The following is a 21430-nucleotide window of genomic DNA, read 5'->3' as shown; positions in this document are numbered from 1 at the left end:
AAATGTGTAGTAACGGTGGTTTATTAACTGTTTAATATCTGTGAAAGTGCACAAATGTGGGAAAGTGGAACAAAGCCGCTGGACGTAACTTGTCGGGATCCTCCAAAAAGTCCTCTGAAAAAATCTCACTAAATGACCATCATTTTACTGAGATTGTAATTCATCTCATATCATCTCATCTCATTTCATTTAATTTCATCCCAGTTGATTAATGTCTCAAATTAATCCTCTTCGTTTCATTTCATTTCACTCCATTTTATCATTTTTCATAAAAATAAGAATTTATTAAATTAAAATAAGAAACGACCTAAAGGTCTTAGTTACCGGGTCATAAAATCCCTTATAAAAGCTACCAGTGTATGTAGAATAATGTAGATAAACATTCTATTTTTTTGCTAAGTAAGACTGTAAGTAAGTTGTAAGACATAAGTAATCTTAAAGGTATATGCCATTTATATTAAGTAATGAAAACGCAACTCTGTGTTACAGTTTTCAAAAAACGATCCACATTAACATACGAGCAAGTTACTACAAGTACTAAGAACGCTCTTGGCGTAGCGTTTATATTTTATTTGCGTTTCACTTGATTTGACCCAACTCCACAAAGTCCATGACGAAATCGCAATGGATATAATTATAAAAGTAAATAATCAATCCATTGGAAGAGACAAATTGGCAAGGTAAACTTCATAGACAGAAGTTTATTTATACAAACTGGCTTTTATTAATCTACTCTTAATAATAGATTTATTTGTCTTGTCTAGATTTATTCAATATATTAGCAAGCTTGTATGGCATCAATTGGAGACCAGGAATGCTAATAAATACTCCATAGATAGAATAAAAAATTTGGAAAATGCATTTAGTTCATTTAGAAAGAGTAAGTAAATACTATTTGTAACTTTCGTAAGACTTACAATCCAACTACAAACGAAGACTGGGATGTCAATATTTTATTTATTAGAGCAGAATACAAAATACTATTGAACGGTAAACAATATTACAGAATCCTTGGAACCTTAAGGAGAAATTTGGGTACTCTAAATTTGAGAAATTGTTTTGAGTTGATCCGGTGATCTCCATGATACCACCATACCAAACTCATTTCTACTTCTCGGAACTACTGTGCGCCCACTTTCTAGAAAAAGATATTTTATTAAATCAAATCGATCTGGAATAAACTTTCCTATATGATGTTTAATGACATGCTCTTCTTCAAAATTTAGTTTGAAAAACATCACTGTGGGCATCCACTTGGCTGTGACCGTGGCATTGCTGATGTTCATGAGTGATGGTGTCTAATCACCATCAGTTCAGCCTTGTGTCACTTACCTTAAAACTTATTAAAAAAAAACATAAAAATTTATTAAACCAAAGGGAAATGGGGGTGGCTGAAAATCAGCACTGTTTGATGCATTCACTTTGAACAGCATTAGCTGAATCACCTCCTTTTGTCTTTTTCTTTTCTTTTATTTATCTACTTTTATTAGTCTTAAATCTGTGTGAAAGGCAATAAATGCTTTCATTATTATTATTAAATGTTAAAATGTGGATATAATAACTTTTCAGTTCTGAGGTTGGGCAGATGCATAGACGTTTGCTACATTGCTTTAGACAGCATGAGCATAGAAGATCCATTTTTAAGATTAACAATAACAGTTAGCAAGTTATCACATAGTTTATTTTTGTATGCAGACCACATAGTGTGGTTGGCCAAAAGTGGATTTCTAAAAACAGACTCAGACACTTGGAATCAAACTGCAAATAAATTCTGGTTACTGTCTATTATTGCAAATTTAGCACGAGACCTTTATGAAATACTCCATTTGTTACAACTACACAATTCAAAATTTCTAAGGCCTTCTGATTTATTAAATCTATCAGTACATAAATTTGATCTAATGTCTACTTTGAAACACATTCATGTGTTATTACTTTGTCATAGAGATATATTTGTTGATACATTGAAGAACGCATGTGACTTGTTCATACCATTAACAGCTCTTGGGTTTATAAAATTGAGTCCAAGTGCGATTGGCACTTTAGGTGCTATCTCTTCCGTTGCTGCTTTAATAACTCTAGTTCAACCTATATCTAAATTGGTACCATCATAATTGCATAAAATGAGTGACAAATTACAGATTTAACTGTATTGTTTGTTAAATTTTTGAATGAACAAAATCAAGTCTTGTCACGATGTTTCAGTGAACATGAGAAATGCTATAAAATACAATATCATATATATGATTCATCATCATTCACGAATAAATTAGTTACTTAATAATAATAATTTTAATGTACTGAGTGTTTACCATGAGTATATACTCTGACATCCATTTGGCTAATTCTTTGACCAGTGATACAAAACTTTTTTGTTGCAGTACACTTAACTATTTTCAAATTTGGCAGAATTCAAGTATAATAAAGGTTTAAAAGTTGTATTCTGACTACTGTCTCAAATAGTGATAATAATTTTGAATAAAAAATAAAAAGTACAAAATAATATATGTATGGGGATTTATTCAAAGTTATTAATAGAAATTATTTTTGTTGAGGAATACATGATACATACAGTGGATGAGAATCAGTTTTTAATTGTTGAACTATTTAAAGTTTTTTCATTCTCAATTTTGCCAGCAAAATTAAATGTGTAAAAAATCTTTTTGCTGTCTTACAGTATATTTCCATGTAATCATTTTAATCATATATAAGGCTGTAGTGAGTGACTTTGTGAATACTGGTATTGGTGTAGGAAAATTATATTTTATTTTGTACTTAAGGTACTAAAGGGATTTAAAAAATATATAAATTATTTACATTAAAGTTTTTGATTTTGTAATTTTCATTAATGTTGTATTCTACCTGAACGAGTACTGTTGAGTTAGGTAATGACTTCACTAGATTGACCTTGGTTCTGCAGCATACTTGATGCTAAGTTGTGGCTAGAGCCTGTATACCTACACTACAAGATGAAAGGCGCAAACCATCTGGAGATATGAATTTGGAGGCTCAATTGTATTCTATAGTAGCATACTTCACGCTCATGCATAACGGGTTCACGGCAAAAGCATGCAGAATGGTTGTACCTATCAGTGCCAGCTTACAATACGCTCCACCACATGCAAATAATACAATAGAATCGTTGATTATCAATGAATAGCGTGTTTGCCCAAATTTTACTTGAAAGCTTATTCATAAGTTAAGTACTGAAAGTGCTGAAACCTGCTCGAGTGGGCTTACTATACGACCAATCTACTAGACATACATTTACAATTACAATTAAACATATGCTGGACTACCTAGCCAATCAGCATCCAATAAGCTTTTGAAGTCGTCGTAGCCTAAAGGATAAGACGTCCGGTGCATTCGTATGAAGCGATGCACCGGTGTTCGAATCCCGCAGGCGGGTACCAATTTTTCTAATGAAATACGTACTCAACAGATGTTCTCGATTGACTTCCACGGTGAAGGAATAACATCGTCTAATGAAAATCAAACCCGCAAAATTATAAATTGCGTAATCACTGGTGGTAGGACCTCTTGGGAGTCCGCACGGGTAGGTACCACCACCCCGCCTATTTCCGCCGTGAAGCAGTAATGCGGTTCGAAGAGTGGGGTAGCCGTTGTAACTATACTGAGACCTTAGAACTTATATCTCGAGGTGGGTGGCGCATTTACGTTGTAGATGTCAATGGGCTCCAGTAACCACTTAACATCAGGTGGGCTGTGAGATCGTCCGTCCATCTAAGCAATAAAAAAAAAATTTTTTTTTTTTTTATAGTAGAAGTAGTGTTTGTCGTATTTATCTCTCAAATCCAAAATTAAATCTATAATCTATATATAAATGAATTGCTGTTCTTTAGTCTCGCTAAAATTCGAGAACGGCTGGACCGATTTGGCTAATTTTGGTCTTGAATTATTTGTGGAAGTCCAGAGGAGGTTTAAAAGGTAGATAAATATGAAAATGCTCGGAATTAAATAAAAATAACAATATTGTTTTCCCTTTGATGTCCCTCGTCGGACGGATTCATTTGGTTGGTTTAAGTTTATTTTATACTAGCGACCCGCCCTCGCTTCGCTTCGGAAACATTAAAACACACATGAAACCAAAAAAATAAAATTAAAAAAATTTAAAAAATTTTAAAAAAAGTAGCCTATGTTCATCAGGGACAATGTCGGCTTCTAATGGAAAAAGAATTTTTCAAATCGGTCCAGTAGTTTCGGAGCCTATTCGAAACAAACAAACAAACAAATCTTTCCTCTTTATAATATTAGTATAGACAAAAGTTGGGGTCTTTTATTTAACGATTGAGGCACTACGAAGTCTGCTGGGTCAGCTAGTCTTCAATAAATTTGACATACTGTAATACTCCTATAAAATTTTCTCTTCCTCTAAAGAAGAAGAAAACTCATAAGCTGGCATCACTGGCCGGTGCGGTCGTTGACCGTTTTAGGGATGTGGATTCTTCCCGAAATATGTCAATGTTTGAATTGTTCACTAAAATACCGAGATCGAAAAAGAACTTTTCAAAAAACTGATCGTTTTCTTAAACATTTTATTTTAACTTTTAATATTTGAAGAAAAAAAGACGCGGTTCAATTTTGACAATTAATCATGACAGATGAGAAACAGATAATCACGACGCTAATTGATCAAGTAAGTTTACACTAATAACTTATTACAGATAGCATAGATTATACACTTAATATATTTGAGATAGTATTCTCATTTAAAATGATTTGCGTACATTCTTTTCTTTGTTTTTTTTTTTTTTTTTTTTTTCGGGTAGAGGGCCGAACCTCCTACGAGGTCCCCGCGCAAAAGGGGCGCGCGGGGTATGTGAGACTCTACGATCTGCATGGTGTTGTGAGCAGACCGCGGGCCCAAGGATTTTAGGGCCCACCCACTAAACGACTCCCCTGCACTCTTACACCCGACGTCCGATCCCCTCCGAGGTCAAAACCCGGATGAGGTAGGGGGGCTACCGCGGTCAACACTACAACCAGACGGCGCGGCTCGCCCCAAGGACGCCCAGCCGACTGAGCCTTCGAGGCGAATCGAAGGCTCTGAAACGTCGGCTGTCTCGGTACGGCAGCCCGTCGGGCCGCCCGGACGGTGCCGCTGGTGTCCCGGAATACCCCGCTGGACCAGAACCAGCCTGCCGGGTTGGGATGCGATACACCGCCGACCGGTCGCTCTATTTACTCCACGGCAGCGCGCTAGAGTGCTGGTAGCGCTCCGCGCGGCCTCACCCCCTCAGGTCGCCCCTTGACCTTCACCGGGGGGAGGCCGCTACCTACAGGGGCCGGGACGTACGGGCGTATTCCCGCCTCCGGCCCCCGGCTCGACGGCGACGGATCGGTGCGGAAAGGGAAGAGCTCTCCCTCTCTCGCTCCGCCGCCTCCTTCTGCGAGATGGTGGACTCGCAGAAGTCGAGCATCGCCTTCCAGGACGCGTCGCTGCCGAGCATCGTAGCCACGACGCGCGGCAGCGAGAGGTCCTCTCCTATGACCGTACCTAATTAATGTATGTAATGTAATAATAATATATAATATAAATAAGTAATAATAATCTAACTAATGTACCTCATTACGTACCTAAACAACCTATTCTTTTTTGTCAGAAACCAAAGCCAATGTCTACTCTTTGTCCCCATTATATACAGCCCACTGTGTGTGGTGTGTGTACCGCCGCCACATTCGCACTCTGGATCGCTTCCACCTTAAATGCCTTCGTGCCATCATGAAAATCAGATGGTCTAATAGAGTGCGAAATACCGAAGTCTTGCGACGTGCCAATGTTGGTGGCATTGAGACCTATTTAATGCGTCGGCAGCTTCGATGGTGCGGTCATGTATCACGCATGACGGAGGAAAGAGTGGCGAAGCGCATCTTCTTCTCTGAATTGCAGGATGGCAAGCGAAAGCATGGCGGACAACTCCTGCGGTACAAGGATGTCGTGAAACGACACATGAAGAGATGTGATATAGAGCCCTCTCAATGGGAGCGCTTGGCAGCACAGCGGCCAGAATGGCGCAGGATGGTGAACAGCAAAGTACGCGAGTTCGAGGATCAGCGTAAAGCTCACCTTTATTACAAACGCGACCAGTTGAAGGCCCGCCCACCTGCTGCCATAACCTATAATTATGAGAACGGCGTGCTTACGTGCCCTCAATGCGCAAAGAGTTTTGCCGCAAAGATAGGCTATATAAGCCATCTTCGAGCGCACGAGCGCCAAATCGACGGATAGGAGTCAAAGTGGTCGCCATGGCCGAAATCGGTCGGATGAATCATCATCATCATCACACAGCCCACTGGGTTTCTCGTCGGATCTTCTCAGCGGGTTGCGATTCCGATCCAGTACTAAACTCTGCGAATCACCGCTCTTGGCAGGGGTAGTGTTAGCAAAATTTCTCAGGTTGAGCCCGTGAGCTTACTTACCCGTGTCCCCATCTGGGCGTAACCACAATAACCCCATACCATAGACTACTAGCGAATCGAAAAGATGGTGTGCGTGTAACTTAGTGCACGAAGGGCCACGTTTTTTATTTATTTTCCTACACATGCTCTCTTTCATCAATTTAAAACTAATATAGACCTGAAAAAGTAATAATTCTTTTCTGAAAAGGCATTACGAACAATAGCTTTTTTAGTTTATTATGTACTTTTATTTATTGCAATAAGACGAAAAAAAATTAATATATAGGATCTATCGAGTAAAGATGGGTTAATACCGATATTTATCAATATTAGCGAATACTAATATATTCATGATGTAATATTATAATACCTTAACGAATACGTGAATATCCTGATATCTTAATATACTTCGTTAAAACGGGTAAACGAGTTAAACTTAATACGGTATTCGTGAAATAAGTTAATGATTATTAATACACTTAATACGGTATTCGTATTAATTTTAACTCGTTTATCCGTTTTATCGAAGTATATTAAGATATCAGGATATTCACGTATTAGTTAAGGTATTATATATACAAAAATGAAATGCTGTTAGTTAGTCTCGCTAAAACTCGAGAACGGCTGGACCGATTTGGCTAATTTTGGTCTTGAATTGTTTGTGGAAGTCCAGAGAAGGCTTAAAAGTTAAAATAAATATGAAAATGCTCGGAATGAAATAAAAACAACAATTTTGTTTTTCCTTTGATATCCCCCCGTCGGACGGATTCCTTTTGTTTGTTTTAAGTTTATTTTATACAAAAGCTTAGGTCTTTTATTTATCGATTGAGGCATTACGAAGTCTGCCGGGTCAGCTAGTTAATAATATAAATAGTATATTGTATCTAGGAATTTGACTTCACACTAAATATTTTACAAGTAATATTATGTACATTAAAATTAATATTATTATTAAATCAGAATTTGGTCAACATTGTACATTAATATAAACAACAAGTTAGTAATATTATTTATTTCTTATTGGTGCATAAAAATATCAGCTTTATTACTTTTTCTACCGAAAGCCTGTTACGTCGGTCAGAAATAAGTTTAGAAATTTTGAAAATTTCTTTTTAAAAATTTTTGAAAAAATCCTCTCACACGGTACTAAGGTGGCTAGTGGGTACACAAAATCTACAATATTATAATCCACGAACCGTTTGTTTAGAAAGTCATTTCGATTCAAATCAAACTTCATAAAAAAAAATCAAACTTTTATTTAAATTTTGAGAAGTCCGTAGAAGATAATTAAATACCACCGCAAAAATATATTGTCATCATAATTTATTACGTAAAAACACTTAATTTAGTTGTGGCAGTATTACATTTTGTGTAAAAAAAAATTAATTTATGAAATTGGTAAATAATGTCAACTACCGTACCTACTTTCATTTTTCAAATCATCGTTTTAAAACCAACTAATTCAAAGGAAACAGAAAATAAAATTAAAATAATGAAAATAAAGCTCACCGATTTTATTCCAATAAATGTAAAAATGCACTATTTTGCCTTGAGTAGAATCTTTACTTGAATCAAGAAATGAAGGTTCAAACATTAAAAAGTAATGCATTTAAAAATTCCCACTAGCATCTTTGACAAGTAAAAAGTTGAATTAAAAAATAGTCCTTATACTCATAATTATATGTACTTATTTTCATTGCTCAATATGTAAACATGTAGTTTATCTCACTTACTCTTAGCGCATGCAGTATTGTTATGAATGTGATAGACAGATATCCGCGAGACACGTACGGCGTATGCCAGTATATTTTCGAGTGATAGATACAACCCGACCGATGTGAGTTGGCTAATATTATGAATAGAGTAATACGGAATATTAGCATATCAGAATTCGACGGATTACCGATACACGAATACAAGCTGTATTACGAATATCATAATGAATACTAATATATCGGTCTCACCCTTACTATCGAGTTTTTAATGGCATCCACCTGTGTATTATTTTACGATTGCATACTTTTCGGAACATCATTTTTTATCTCGATTTTTTTACAAAGCTATTGATTGGTTACGATACGTTAAAATTCGATTTTCATTCGCAAAAAAAATCGATTCAAATCGCTATCCCTAAATCATATTATACATTAGAAAGAATATCTTCAAAATACAGGAATACACCAAAACGAATTATTAAAAAAACAACGAAGAAATGTCAAGAAATGTCGCTGATGCAGCCAGAAAGTTTCTCTTACTTGGACAATGTGTACCGACTGTTAAACAAAATGCTGCAAAAATTAGAGTAAAGAGGTTAGAATTAGATGAAAACCTTTTAATGGTAAATATCACCTTAAACAATAAGATCAAGTTCTTTGCTGATTTGATTTCTAATTTTATGCAATTTAGTATTTTAGGAAAGAGGAGTTTTACTATTGCCACGATTCAGAGAAAATATGCAAAACTGGAGACATAGTCCTGATCCAAGCGTTACCTGAGAAGCTAACAAAATTAATAACCCATGAAATAAAAGAAGTCGTTTATCCGTTTGGCGATATAACAGACCCTGTTACAGGCAAGAAAGTTTCTAAAGAGCAATATAAAGAAGATATAGAAAGACAAACTGAATTGTATGGAAGGTTAAAGTCTACATTCAACTACAGTAAAGCTCCACCGAGAGGCTGGCAGGATGGCAAAAAAGATTTTACTTCTAAACCAACATACACAAAGTTCCATGTTTTTGATGAAAATGATCCATATGGTATTTGATTCTATAACATTAATTTAGTTAAATTAGTGAACATAAGAAATGCAAATTTTAGTAGTTAAAAAATGTAATTATTGAACATTTAATTAATAAAGTTAGTTTTAATCAGTTTATTTTTTCATTTTAGAATTTCTCAAGTATTATGCTTACAAATACTAGGATGATGTGTTTTTTCAAATTTTAATGCTGCCTAATATTTAGTAAATGAGATTTATTCACATAATATTGCTTAGTATGTAAGGAGGTGCTTATCAAATATAATATTACTATCTGTGGAAGTGTTCTGTAAAAAGTTCACAAATGGCTTATTGGCTTTTTGGCGGAAATGTGAGGAGAGAAGTTGTGTGATTTGTTTTATTTTGTCTATTTAGTGTTTCTTCGGGTTTAAATGTGTAATAACTGTGGTTTATTATCTGTTTAGTAGTGAAAGTGCACAAATGTGGGAAAATGAAACAAAGTCACCGGATATAACTTCTCAGGATCCTCTAGAAAAGTTTACTGGGAATGTCTTGGTAAATGACCACCATTTTACTGAGATTATATTTCATACCATATCATCTCATCTTATTTGATTTCATTTCGTGCCATGTTTCATAATATTAATCAACTTCATTTCATTTTACTTCATATTAACATTTGTAGAGTTTTTACTACATTAATCAAATTACTTTCTCAACCTAATTTGTCTATACTGTCCCACTCTGCTAATTTAATTCATATTTACACTGATATTAATAATGGCCAACATGGACAGTTTCCTTCGTTTATTATTATTCTTAAACTGTACGTAAACATAACGGCGAAAAAAATCTTATTACTTGACACTGGCTAATGCAAAAACCGTGCGAGCCACAATATAAAAAAAAGGTTTCTTAAGTTGCATGATCATTGTAGATATTTTTATCTTGCTCCGTCCGAATAATATTTTGGCTTTGTGAATAACAACCTTATTTTATGTAATCAATATAGTAGTTTTCTATACTAATATTATAAAGAGGAAAGATTTGTTTGTTTGTTTGTTTCGAATAGGCTCCGAAACTACTGGACCGATTTGAAAAATTCTTTTTCCATTAGAAGCCGACATTGTCCCTGATGAACATGGCTACTTTTTTAAAATTTTTTTTTGGTTTCATGTGTGTTTTAATGTTTCCGAAGCGAAGCGAGGGCGGGTCGCTAGTTGACTATAAATTCAGGACGTTGCTAAAACTAGCCCTAGCAAGAACAGTTCATCGCAGAATCTACCACCGGATCAGTGTTCTTAGTGCGACGTTAAAAAACAAGTTCTCGATAGCGTAAAAGTTAGCTCATATTTGTATGGAATGGGATCGTTTGCCGCCAGGGGCGTTGTTCCAACTGCATACAAAATTGAGTAGTACTTTCTTGGGCTTCAGACCTGGTAGCGCATGGTGGCCTAGAGCAGAAGGCATTTTGGGCCAGGTGTCAGGAGGCTCCTTCAGCCAGCTAGGAGACCACCAAAGATCATGAGCTGATAGTGACTGTTAACTTTTACGCTATCGAGAACGTTAAAAAACTCGCACTAAGCACATGGAATCGAGCAACTTAGTGGGCAATGACACTCAACGTGTAATAATCGGCACGAGTCTTGAGCACCTTGACATGGGCAGGAGTCCATTTTGAGTCTCTCGTTTGGGGGAACGAAACAAAGGGGGACGGGTAGGTGGTGCCGACCATGTTGATTACGTGATTAGATCTACCCGCGTCGCGTTTCACGTCGTCAGTTGTGATTGGTTTTCTGAGTTGTGCAGCAAGCAAACTACACATTCGTCCAATTTTATTTAATCTATAAATCGGTACATACACATGGATAAAAACGATTCAAACATGTACGTATCCAACCGAATACCCTTTGTAAACGCATCATCAAATAGACTAATTATAAAAAAGTAAAATATATAGACTAATTATAAAAAAGTAAAATATTCACGGTTTCTGTATTCGCGGCAGATTTACGGAACGTATACCCCGCGAGGAGCTTTTACTGTATTTGTACTTCATTTATATTTGAAGTCGCCGTGACCTAAAGGATAAGATGTCCGGTGCATTCGTATAGATCTTGCGATGCAACGGAGTTCGAATCACACCAGCGGGTGGTACCAATTATTCTAATGAAATACATACTTACAAAATGTCCACGATTGACTTCCATTGGTGAAGGAATAACATCGTACAATAAAAATCAAACCTACAAAATTATAATTTGTGTAATGACTGATGGTAGGACCTCTTGTGAGTCCGCATCGGTAGGTACCAACACCCCAACTATTTCTGCCGTGAAGCAGTAATGCGTTTCGGTTTGAAGGGTGAGGCTGCCGCTGTAACTATATTAATGCCTAAAGTACATAATAGTGTGATTCAGCAAATTCAATTAAAAAAACATTAGAAAAGAACGGTTTATTGAACAGGGTGCTTGTATTTTTAAAACATCGGTGTAGAGGTGACATCAGTCTTGCGCGAGGAACTCTCTTTCAAGTGCCGCGCCCATCAAGTTCCAAGAGCTGTCGTCATCATCCGGCGGCTCCTCGTCTGACGGCGGTGTCGATTTGCGCGGTCGTTTCCGTGGTCTTGGCTGTTCTTCGTCTGTGTATAATATAAAATATGTATTTTGGATTTTATAAACAGAGGGTCATCTACAATCCACGATGGACATTATTCTGACTAATAGTTAAAAATTGTTATGAAACTTACCGTTTTCTGAATCATTAGAGCTATCTTGCGTTTCTTGTAATCTGAAAACAAACATACATACATTAACGGCCGTCTGGTGTAGTGGTAAGTGACATGGTCACTACACAAGGGGGTCGCGGGTTCGAATCCCGCCAAGGGAAGATATTTGTATGATAAATATAAATGTCTTTTCCAGGGTTATGGATGTATATTAAATATATGTATGTGTATAATAAAAATCTTACATCTATATCCGTTATCTGGTACCTGTAACACAAGTTCTTTACAAACTTATCACGGGACCAGTTAACGTGACGTGATTGTTAGTAAATATTTATTTATTTAATCATAGAGAACTTTTTATTTCATGCTGCGAATATAAAATGGTTGGCCTTATAACAATTATAAAGTTAGTACACAATTTGAAATCAATTTTTCTTAAAGTCACACAGAATCAACTCCATAACAGAACTCAAAATTTTACACAAAGGCGTCCCTTGCGTTCTCTCAACACCGGACGTTACGCTGTTGTTTCGTCAGCTGATATACCTGTATTAGATTTTGCTGTAAGCATATTAAAAACGCAAGATTTCTAATGCAATTGTTTATAGCGGCGTCGTGTTAGGAAACGAGGTGTACATTCTCGAAAAAATCTATTCATGAAATGTAAGTTAGGTGTATAGTGGATTTAATGCTTTAGGGTGACCTTACTACCATATATAATACACATAAATTAGTTATACTACTACGGTGTTACTACACTGACTAGCAGGTTTATAGTCGGACTAGCGACCCGCCCTCGCTTCGCTTCGGAAACATTAAAACACACATGAAACAAAAAAAAAAAAAAAAAATTAAAAAAAGTAGCCTATGTTCATCAGGGATAATGTCGGCTTCTAATGGAAAAAGAATTTTTCAAATCGGTCCAGTAGTTTCGGAGCCTATTCGAAACAAACAAACAAACAAATCTTTCCTCTTTATAATATTAGTATAGATAGTTCTTTGCTAACAATAATCTATATGTATATATAAAAATGAATTGCTGTTCGTTAGTCTCGATAAAACTCGAGAACGGCTGGACCGATTTGGCTAATTTTGGTCTTGAATTATTTGTGGAAGTCCAGAGAAGGTTTAAAAGGTAGACAAATATGAAAATGCTCGGAATCAAATAAAAATAACAATTTTGATTTTCCTTTGATGTGTCCTACCGCCCCCGTCGGACGGATTCCTTTTGTTTGTTTTAAGTTTATTTTATCCAAAGGTTTAGGTATTTTATTTATCGATTGAGGCACTACGAAGTCTGCCGGGTCAGCTAGTGACGAATAAAACCATGTGTATTGTTCGAAATTAATTTAAATACTAGAAGTGTTACTGTAATGAGTGTACTAAGATGGGGCTGATTTGGGTGCTAGGGTGTAGTTTATTGAATGAAATATTTGTCATAAGTACCTGTCTTGAGTACTTTCTTCATCTATCCTAATTAGTTGATCTTCCTTTAAGTTTTCTTCATCATCAACATCATCTTGGGATGGTTTCTCATCATCAGTGGAACTCTCATCTGATTCATTGAAAATATCTTCAACCTATGTTAAATAAAAAAATCATTAGCAGGTGGATTGTGAAAGCACCGTATATCTTAATTATCACTAAATATGTCGGTGATTTCTTCGTATAAAAAATGGTTGACTAAAATAATAATGGTATTATTGTAATATCGACTGTGACTACGAAAACTTTAAATTTTTGAAGTGAAACTTCTTTAGGCGCATGAGGGTAAAATGTTTACAGATGTTACGTCACGCAGGTATGCAACGGAAGTGTCGAAAAAGAGAGAGAGATCGAGACCGATTGAGAGAGAGTAAGACAGGGCGAACGTAGCATGAAGCAACTAGCCATGGAGTGAGAGTAAGCAAATGAGAAAGATCGAAAGAAAAAGTGAGACAGAGCGAACATCGTATCACGCACAGTGCCATGGAGCGAGAGGTGGGAGAGAGCTATAGTGAGAAAGATTTAACGAGGGAGAGAATAAGGGATATTGAGAAATAATACACGCTATATTGGTTTGTGAATTCATTTACTAGTTAATTATTTTTAATACAGCGCCCTCTATGAGATTTTTTAATACTAACGTGTGTATGAAACCTCTTGTAGTGAATTTTAATTTAGGATATACGTGAAGTAAAAATATCAATTCACAGAGGGCGCTACCTCATACTATAAAAGGTGATTTACAATTATTTACTAATGACAAAATTTTACTAATAATATACTTAGACATTTAGGATAATTGTATTTTAATTTTTGAAGGTTTCACTTCTAACACGTGTGAATTGCACACATGTAATTTTTTTTATTTATTGCTTAGGTGGACGGGGGGCTCACGGCCCACCTGGTGTTAACTGTAAAGTATTTGAAACGTTGGAAATAATAAATGCGAGATGAACCTTAAAAGCATTTTTTAATGATGACACCTGTTATAATTATTTTTTCGCTATACTTTATCTAAAAAATCAGATCATTACAACATTAAGTAATCACAACTAGTTATAAGATTAATCACATTTTAACTAACGTTTAGTGTTTTGTCTGAATTTCTGTACGTGGATAGACTAATTCGTACAAGCCCTGTTGGTATCGGCGTTTTAAAATTCAAAACGTAAATGACGACATTCACCTACAGATAATTATGCAATTCTATTAATTTAGCGGATTTCATTTTTGCTACGCCCCTACATCGTGTCTTGCGTTTGAGAACATGTTAGTTACGTATTTACTTCTAAAAGTTGGTACGTAGTGTAGACGACGACTGTGGTCTTCAAGATAGCCATAGATGGGGAGCGTGTGATGGTTACCTCTCGGTCCATATCAGCAATGTCGTCGCTGGAGAAGGAGAGCAGCGGGTTGATGGTGTCCATGAAGCGTCCCGAGGGCGTGCGGCGGCGGAGGGCGGCGACGGGCGCGGGCGGCGGGGGCGGGCTGCTGCAGTGCGCCGGCGGCCGACGACAGCTGCTCTGTTCACACACATCCACGTTCTATTATAGACCTAGCACAATTCTAATGCCCTGTATTTACTATGATAGCAATTTAGTCGTTTTTGAAGTGAAACTTCTAATGCGACTTCCAACAAGGTTGCGTTGAACGTTTAACGCTACCATACTAGAAAGAGACAGAACGAGAGTGAATGCGTGGTACTCGAACGCATAAGCGTAGTATATATACCTGTTACAGGCCAGCACGAGCGTTAGCAACGAGTAGCGTCTAATTTTTTTTTTATTGCCCTTGTAGGCTGACGAGCGTACGGCCCACCTGATGGTGAGTGGTTACCGTCGCCCATGGACTTCAGCAATGCCAGGGGCAGAGTCAAGCCGCTGCCTACCGCTAGTATGTACTGGAGAGCAAATATATCGAATAGCTACCTACTAAGCTACTAACCTACCGCTTAATACTCTCCACAAGTCTCGTTTGAAGAAGTACATGTCATAGCGCTCGGGAAATACCGTGGAGGGGAGCTCATTCCATAGCCAGATGGTACTTGGCAAAAATGATTTTAATGAAGTATTTAAAAATATATATATGTATGTATATTTATTTTTCTATCTATAATTTAAAATATATATAATATAAATGTTGAGGATGTCGCAACTCTTATTCACAACATTACAAGACACAGAATTCACAACGGAGAAGAATTTCACAACACCTATTGCAAGAGCAATCTGATTTAAGGATAAAAAATGAAGAAAACTACAATACTACACATCAAAAAAGAAGTTTCATTTCATTCACGTGCACCAAGTTGCACGCACGTTTTTTTTTTCAAAGACAACATACAGTAAAGTCGCTATGGGAGATGTATGTAAAGAAAAAGCGTAAAAAAAAAGAACAAATGCTGTTCATATGTAAAATATCATACACAAGTTTTTTTTTATTGCATAGATGGGTGAACGAGCTCAAAGCCCACCTGGTATTAAGTGGTTACTGGAGCCCATAGACATCTACAACGTAAATGCGCAACTCACCTTGAAATATAAATTCTAAGCTATAATTACAACGGCACCCCACCCTTCAAACCGAAACGCATTACTATTTCGCGGTAGAAATAAGCGGGGTGGTGGTACCTACCCGCGCAGACTCACACGAGGTCCTATCACCAGTAATTACGCAAATTATAATTTTGCGGGTTTGATTTTTAATACACGATGTTATTCCTTTACTACGGAAGTCAATCGTGAACATGTGTTAAGTATGATTAGAGCACCGGTGCATCGCTAGATACGAATGCACCGGACGTCTTATCCTTTAGGCCACGACGACTTCACATTTGGTACAATATGAAAGTAGGACATGTACATTACCTGTCCACCTCTTTGTAATGTATATAATTTCTCTTCCACTCGTTCCCATCGTTCCGCACATGACCACAGCCAATCTGGTGTAACAACATGTAGTTTGCTGGATTTCTTCTCAGTCATTCGCCTACTAGCGTTTACTTTTGCCGTGCCTGTAAATTACAATTTTATTTTATATTGATTTATATTTAACTTAAGAACCTAAGATCGCGATTAAACAACAATGTGTTTTCGTGAGATGCAGATAAATATTTGTTCAATTGCAGCTCCTTCATATTATATTTATATATGAAATTTTAAACTTAAGCTTACATTTTCCATTTTTGACGACATAAATACTGAATTTGTTGTGATCATAAAGCATATTAATTTATGAATATTAGTGAGATTAAACCATAGCAAAAGGTTATTTTATTCACACAACTTTAGGTTAAAACACATGTATTTACAATATTTTTAGTAAAGTGCATCTTACCTGCTCTAACAGCTACTAAATGAGTTGTTTTATCAGTAAAATCCTGTGTCACCTCAGCACCAAGACTTCTCGCCACAAGATATGCTCTAGAAGTTTCCAGTTTCTGATGTGTTGGCACTAAACCACTAAACACTAAACTAGTTCCAGTCAACACTTCACTTTTAACTTCAGGTATTACTATTTTAAGGTCTGGTATCTGTTTCTGACCCATTTTGTCATAGACATCATAAAAATGCCTGAAAATGATTAAGTATTTTATACATGCATACATTGTTATTGTGCTCATTCTTATCTTTTAAATTTTCCCATGTAAATTATACAATCTAAAATTATTTTAAAGTATTCAGAGCTGTAAATATATATGATTTATATTTGTATCCATCCAACCAAATTTTAACATAGTTAAATTTATAACTTATACTAACTTATGTATCCTCTTCAAAATATCCTCCAAATAGATAAGATAATCATCAGGATCTTCCACCTCTATCTGTCCATCAGATGTCTCTGTCCATACTGGCTCAGCTGGCGGTAATTCAACTTCCTCAATTTTTTCATTGCCTTCCTTAATATCAACTGGCTTCTCTTCCATTACTTCTTTTATGACTTTTCCGTTGCTACCTTCAGTAGGTTTTTCAAAGTTGTTAGCAGGTTTTTCTAGATTTTCATCTGGTTCTGCATCTAAAGTCGGCATTTCTTGTACTTGTGGTTGAGTACCATTTTTGCCGATCGTCAATTTTGGTTTCTCTTCAACTAAAATCAAATAAGAAAATAAACTCAGAAAATATATTCATTAGTAAAGTGTAGATGTTTATAACAAGAAAAGTTGGAAAAGTAATTTCTAGTGAAAACCTCTTTTTTTTAAAACAGATAACTTAATTAATTGTTAATATTGTTTCTTCAACAATATTGCCATAATTAATAATAATGTTAGCGATAATGTTGGCAAGACCAGTAATTATCTTTATTCTCAATAAGTTGAAACCCTCATTCTGCCATGAGGCAATCAGTCGATAACCAGTGCCCAATAGTTGTTAATCAATGAAACGTGAATCTTCAATGGGATAGTGAGTGTTGATATTTATGATGTAGTCTGAGAGCTCATGAAGATCAGAAAGGGTAAACATTTTAAATTATGTTATTAGTCAGATGACATTTTCATCACACGGTGGCAGGTAACCATCATCCTGCCTTGCAAGTCATGCATTACGGTTTCAACAATACAACCGTCATAGTACCACTTTGATCTCATCTCTAGGTGAATAGTACAAATTACTAGATACCAAGTGGACTACGAGGTGTTTGTTAGCAAAAAAAATGTTGTCCTCGTATCTGTCTTTTTTTTTAAGCTATACAAAAGAAAGTCTTCAGAAGGACTATTACTAATGTATGGATTACAAGTGAGATTCAAACATTCTTAAATTTGAAACTTGTATGTTAATCCAGAATTATTAGTTTTAATATTTTATTTCATATTCTCTTTTACGAGATTCTTACTTGGTGGCGGTGCATTGATATCGCCGGTCGATTGAAAAAATGAGTAAGGCCTGACATGAATTAGATTAGCAGCATGTCTCCACACATCTTCCCGATCGTCAATAATGCAAACCATGTTGTCACCACAAGGAAACAGTGCTCTGTAAATTATAGTTCATAAAAAATTGTCAAAAAAGTACAATAGTCACAATTAAAACAATTAATTATATACATTAGAAAAATTTTGGTTATGAATATTCAAGATTGATATGGGACTCAGAGATTTTAACTTTACAAAGGCATTATTTTAGAATATTTTGTCCACACAAATTATTTCTTATTAAAAAAGTATTAAGTTACAAAAGAAAGTGTTGATTAGATAATTAATAGATAAAGTTAGATAAAAACTCTATCTGTCAGCACAATTTGATAAAATTAAAGCTGTTTTTAGTCTATTAATAAACCTACTTTGATTCAGATTATACTGAATATCCACAATTGATTCTCTCATCAAGAGAAAAAACTTATTGAAAATGTTGGAAAGGCCTTTTACTTAGCAATATCATTCTTACTTCAGATTGGCTGCTTTAGTTCTAGGATCAAAGCATTCATCTCTGGATAGTATCCTATGTGAGAAATATTTCTTTTCAGGATCTAGGAGCTCAGCTACGGCATGTGCATATTGCCTGGCTCCAAATGTACATATGTGAAGTTCATAGTTCTTTGCTGCTGATTCAAGAAACTCTTGAGTGCGTGGTCGAAGCCTCGTATGACACCAACGCCCTGGCCCTCCAGGTCCTCTTAGGAAGAAGTGTAATACTCCCTGAAGAAACAAAAAAATCATATTACATTAGATTGTATACATAGTATCAATATCTATTTAATGAAATCACATTATTTAATCACAATTTCAAACTATTAGGGAAGAATCAATTGCATAGAAGTAGAAAAATAAAAACCGCTCACCTTTAGATTGGGTGGTATATTGTCATTAGTAGTGTGAACTAATGTTTGATCTAAATCTACCAGAAGTACTAATTTCCTGTCTTTCAGAAGACGCTCAGCATCCTCTTTACCTAGTTTTTGTGCCAGTTCTTCAGACACCTGAAATTTGAAATATAATCAAAATATTACTAAATCTAGTTTTAGCTTGAGTATGACATCCCTATTGAAGATCCCAAATACCACCCGTGTGACTTTTGTAAATATTGTTAATAAATACTGTCCTATGAATGTAGTTTGAAAATAGGGTATGGATATCACAGTCCAGGTAACTAATCTCAATGTACCTACATGTTTAAGTTTGATTTATATACATTGATGGTATAATTTGCTATCAAGATCTACATGAAATCTGAGACGTGAGATTTTTGATTTTGAAGACAATGACATTTCACATTCAAATTGTGATATGAGTCCCAAATCCAGGGCTTTTATTAAGATTAACATAAGAAAGTTCAGGATATATTTTAGAATTTTTTTGCATTATCTTTCAGTGGAGCTTCTCATTTAAATTAAAGCTGTCCCTACTGTTTATCTATTTAATTAAACTATCTAATGGCTTTTCATAAAATGTTATTACTACTAGGTTTTGTTATCAGAAAATAAATACATTTTGTAAATTGTTCTTTAGAGTAATTGACATAATCAAAACTGTTTACTTTTAATTCAGGTACAGAGTGTACCATTGGTACAATGGCCACGTCCAGCTTCTTGGTCTCCTCGCTGCGGAGGTCTGCTCCACACTCCGCGCACATCTCCATCATCACTGTTGGATGGCGGCATTCTTCCAAATCTGCTACAGCCGAACTGTAAAGGCAAAATACTACGTTTGAAACAATCGATAACTTCGTCTGATACATATATTATGGCAAATATAAAATTTTACATTGTACATTAGAAGCAAATTTAAAAATAACATTCTTAACAAAATAAAGTCGAAGATGTCATTGCTTGCCATTAAAGTCAGACAGACGATGGTATCGCCCACCTGATGTTAAGTGATCACCGTCGCTTAAAAACATCCTCAATGTTAATGGCACAGCCGAGCTGCTATTTCATGCAGGGCGGGAAATGTTTTCAACATTTAAAATTGGCGCTCAATCGATAAAATGGATTTGCAACAATGGCGTTTCTATAACAATATGCTTCACATCTAATGAGAATAAAACATGACATAAATGTTAGACATTTTATCATGAAATATATGCAACATTTTTATTTTATCGCTGTTATCATGACGTCACTTACCTAGGTTCTACTACGTCTCCTTCTTTCACCTTGATCGATGACACAGTACCAGCGTGTGATGATTTAAATTTCTTTAACTCTTCACCATCGCCCGCTAAATCTTTGTATAAAAATAATACTTGGCCTTGTGTTACCACAGTACCTTGTTTTATTTTCCACTTTGCGAGTTTCACAGGCTTTTCTGATGGAACAAAAATAGGTATAGTTTTGTCGGCCATCTTGAACGGATATAACGCTTTTTGTCAAAATCCTAGTACCTTATTGGTTATTCGAAAACAGTTTTGGCGGCTTCACTTTTCCTACCAATGAGATTAAAGTACAGGTTCAATCATCTTCACGGCGAATAGGAATTCATATCCGGCTCAAAACGTGCTGTGAGCAGAGACAATTTCTTTCCTTTTTTATTCTGGCTGCTTTTGAGCATACATAGAGCATAGACTTTTATATAAAAAGTATGAAATGCTTTCGAGTATGAAACGTATTGTTTACGCACGATGGCAGTGTAAAGCTGAGAAATTTAGGCAAGTACAGTAGATATCACCAATAGCATATTACTAATAAAAACTATGATGATGCAAGAGTACCAATTAATAATGTGCGACAAGGTGTAAAAGCCAGGAGCGAATATTTATTTTAACAAAATAAAATAATAAAGTTTGTTTGAATTTTTGTTACTTCTCGGTTAAAATGCTATTGCAGGCCTAAAAGTTGTTGTTAAAGAAATATTTTTTGATTAAAATTTTATTATTATATATCAATATTTCAATCAATCAATATTTATATAACGCTACGTACATACACTACGGTTTTAATTGAATATCTGTCTACGTGACCTTTTTTATTGCTTAGATTGGTGGACGAGCTCACAGCTCAACTGGTGTTAAGTGGTTACTGGAGCCCATAGACATCTACAACTTAAATGCGTCACTCACCTTGAGATATAAGTTTCAGTATAGTTACAACGGCTGCCCCACCCTTCAAACCGACCTTCAACCGTTTCATCGCTCGATA

At 35.7% G+C, this 21430-nt stretch overlaps 3 protein-coding genes across 7 annotated transcripts; 2 read left to right on the top strand and 1 right to left on the bottom strand.

The window, feature by feature from the left end:
* Window positions 1-318: 318 nt before the first annotated feature.
* Pex11ab (peroxisomal biogenesis factor 11ab) lies at window positions 319-2823 on the top strand. Of its 2 annotated transcripts, none has more exons than XM_089735537.1 (4): window positions 319-411; window positions 490-680; window positions 765-880; window positions 1570-2823. In XM_089735537.1, exons 2-4 carry the CDS (start codon window positions 625-627, stop codon window positions 2112-2114), a joined length of 717 nt encoding a protein of 238 aa, XP_089591663.1. In that variant the 5' UTR covers window positions 319-411; window positions 490-624; the 3' UTR covers window positions 2115-2823. The 2 variants fall into 2 exon arrangements, with proteins under 2 accessions (XP_089591663.1, XP_089591662.1); XM_089735536.1 differs by having other exon boundaries at window positions 320-407.
* A 5708-nt stretch (window positions 2824-8531) lies between these two features.
* mRpS17 (mitochondrial ribosomal protein S17) lies at window positions 8532-9292 on the top strand. The gene is made up of 2 exons (XM_089735266.1): window positions 8532-8758; window positions 8827-9292. Exons 1-2 carry the CDS (start codon window positions 8633-8635, stop codon window positions 9184-9186), a joined length of 486 nt encoding a protein of 161 aa, XP_089591392.1. The 5' UTR covers window positions 8532-8632; the 3' UTR covers window positions 9187-9292.
* A 2289-nt stretch (window positions 9293-11581) lies between these two features.
* Fcp1 (RNA polymerase II subunit A C-terminal domain phosphatase Fcp1) lies at window positions 11582-20806 on the bottom strand. 4 transcript variants are annotated; one of them, XR_016324687.1, is made up of 12 exons: window positions 20420-20806; window positions 19831-19978; window positions 19136-19273; window positions 18742-18992; window positions 18191-18330; window positions 17119-17446; window positions 16694-16929; window positions 16225-16370; window positions 14722-14875; window positions 13319-13452; window positions 11891-11931; window positions 11582-11782 (listed from the first exon to the last, which is right to left on the bottom strand). XR_016324687.1 is itself a non-coding variant. In XM_028170520.2 (12 exons), the coding sequence occupies exons 1-12, from the start codon at window positions 20635-20637 to the stop codon at window positions 11646-11648; spliced, it is 2076 nt and encodes a 691-aa protein (XP_028026321.2). In that variant the 5' UTR covers window positions 20638-20805; the 3' UTR covers window positions 11582-11645. The 4 variants fall into 4 exon arrangements, 3 of the variants coding, with proteins under 3 accessions (XP_028026321.2, XP_089591463.1, XP_089591464.1); XM_028170520.2 differs by having other exon boundaries at window positions 14722-14880; window positions 20420-20805; XM_089735337.1 differs by having other exon boundaries at window positions 14722-14880; window positions 20562-20680.
* Window positions 20807-21430: the final 624 nt, after the last annotated feature.

The sequence above is a fragment of the Bombyx mandarina genome, chromosome 19 (assembly GCF_030267445.1).
Source record: "Bombyx mandarina strain Sakado chromosome 19, ASM3026744v2".
In the NCBI taxonomy this organism is placed as follows: domain Eukaryota; kingdom Metazoa; phylum Arthropoda; class Insecta; order Lepidoptera; family Bombycidae; genus Bombyx; species Bombyx mandarina.
Note: the sequence above shows the minus strand (reverse complement) of the source record. Positions and strands in the feature narration are given on the sequence as shown.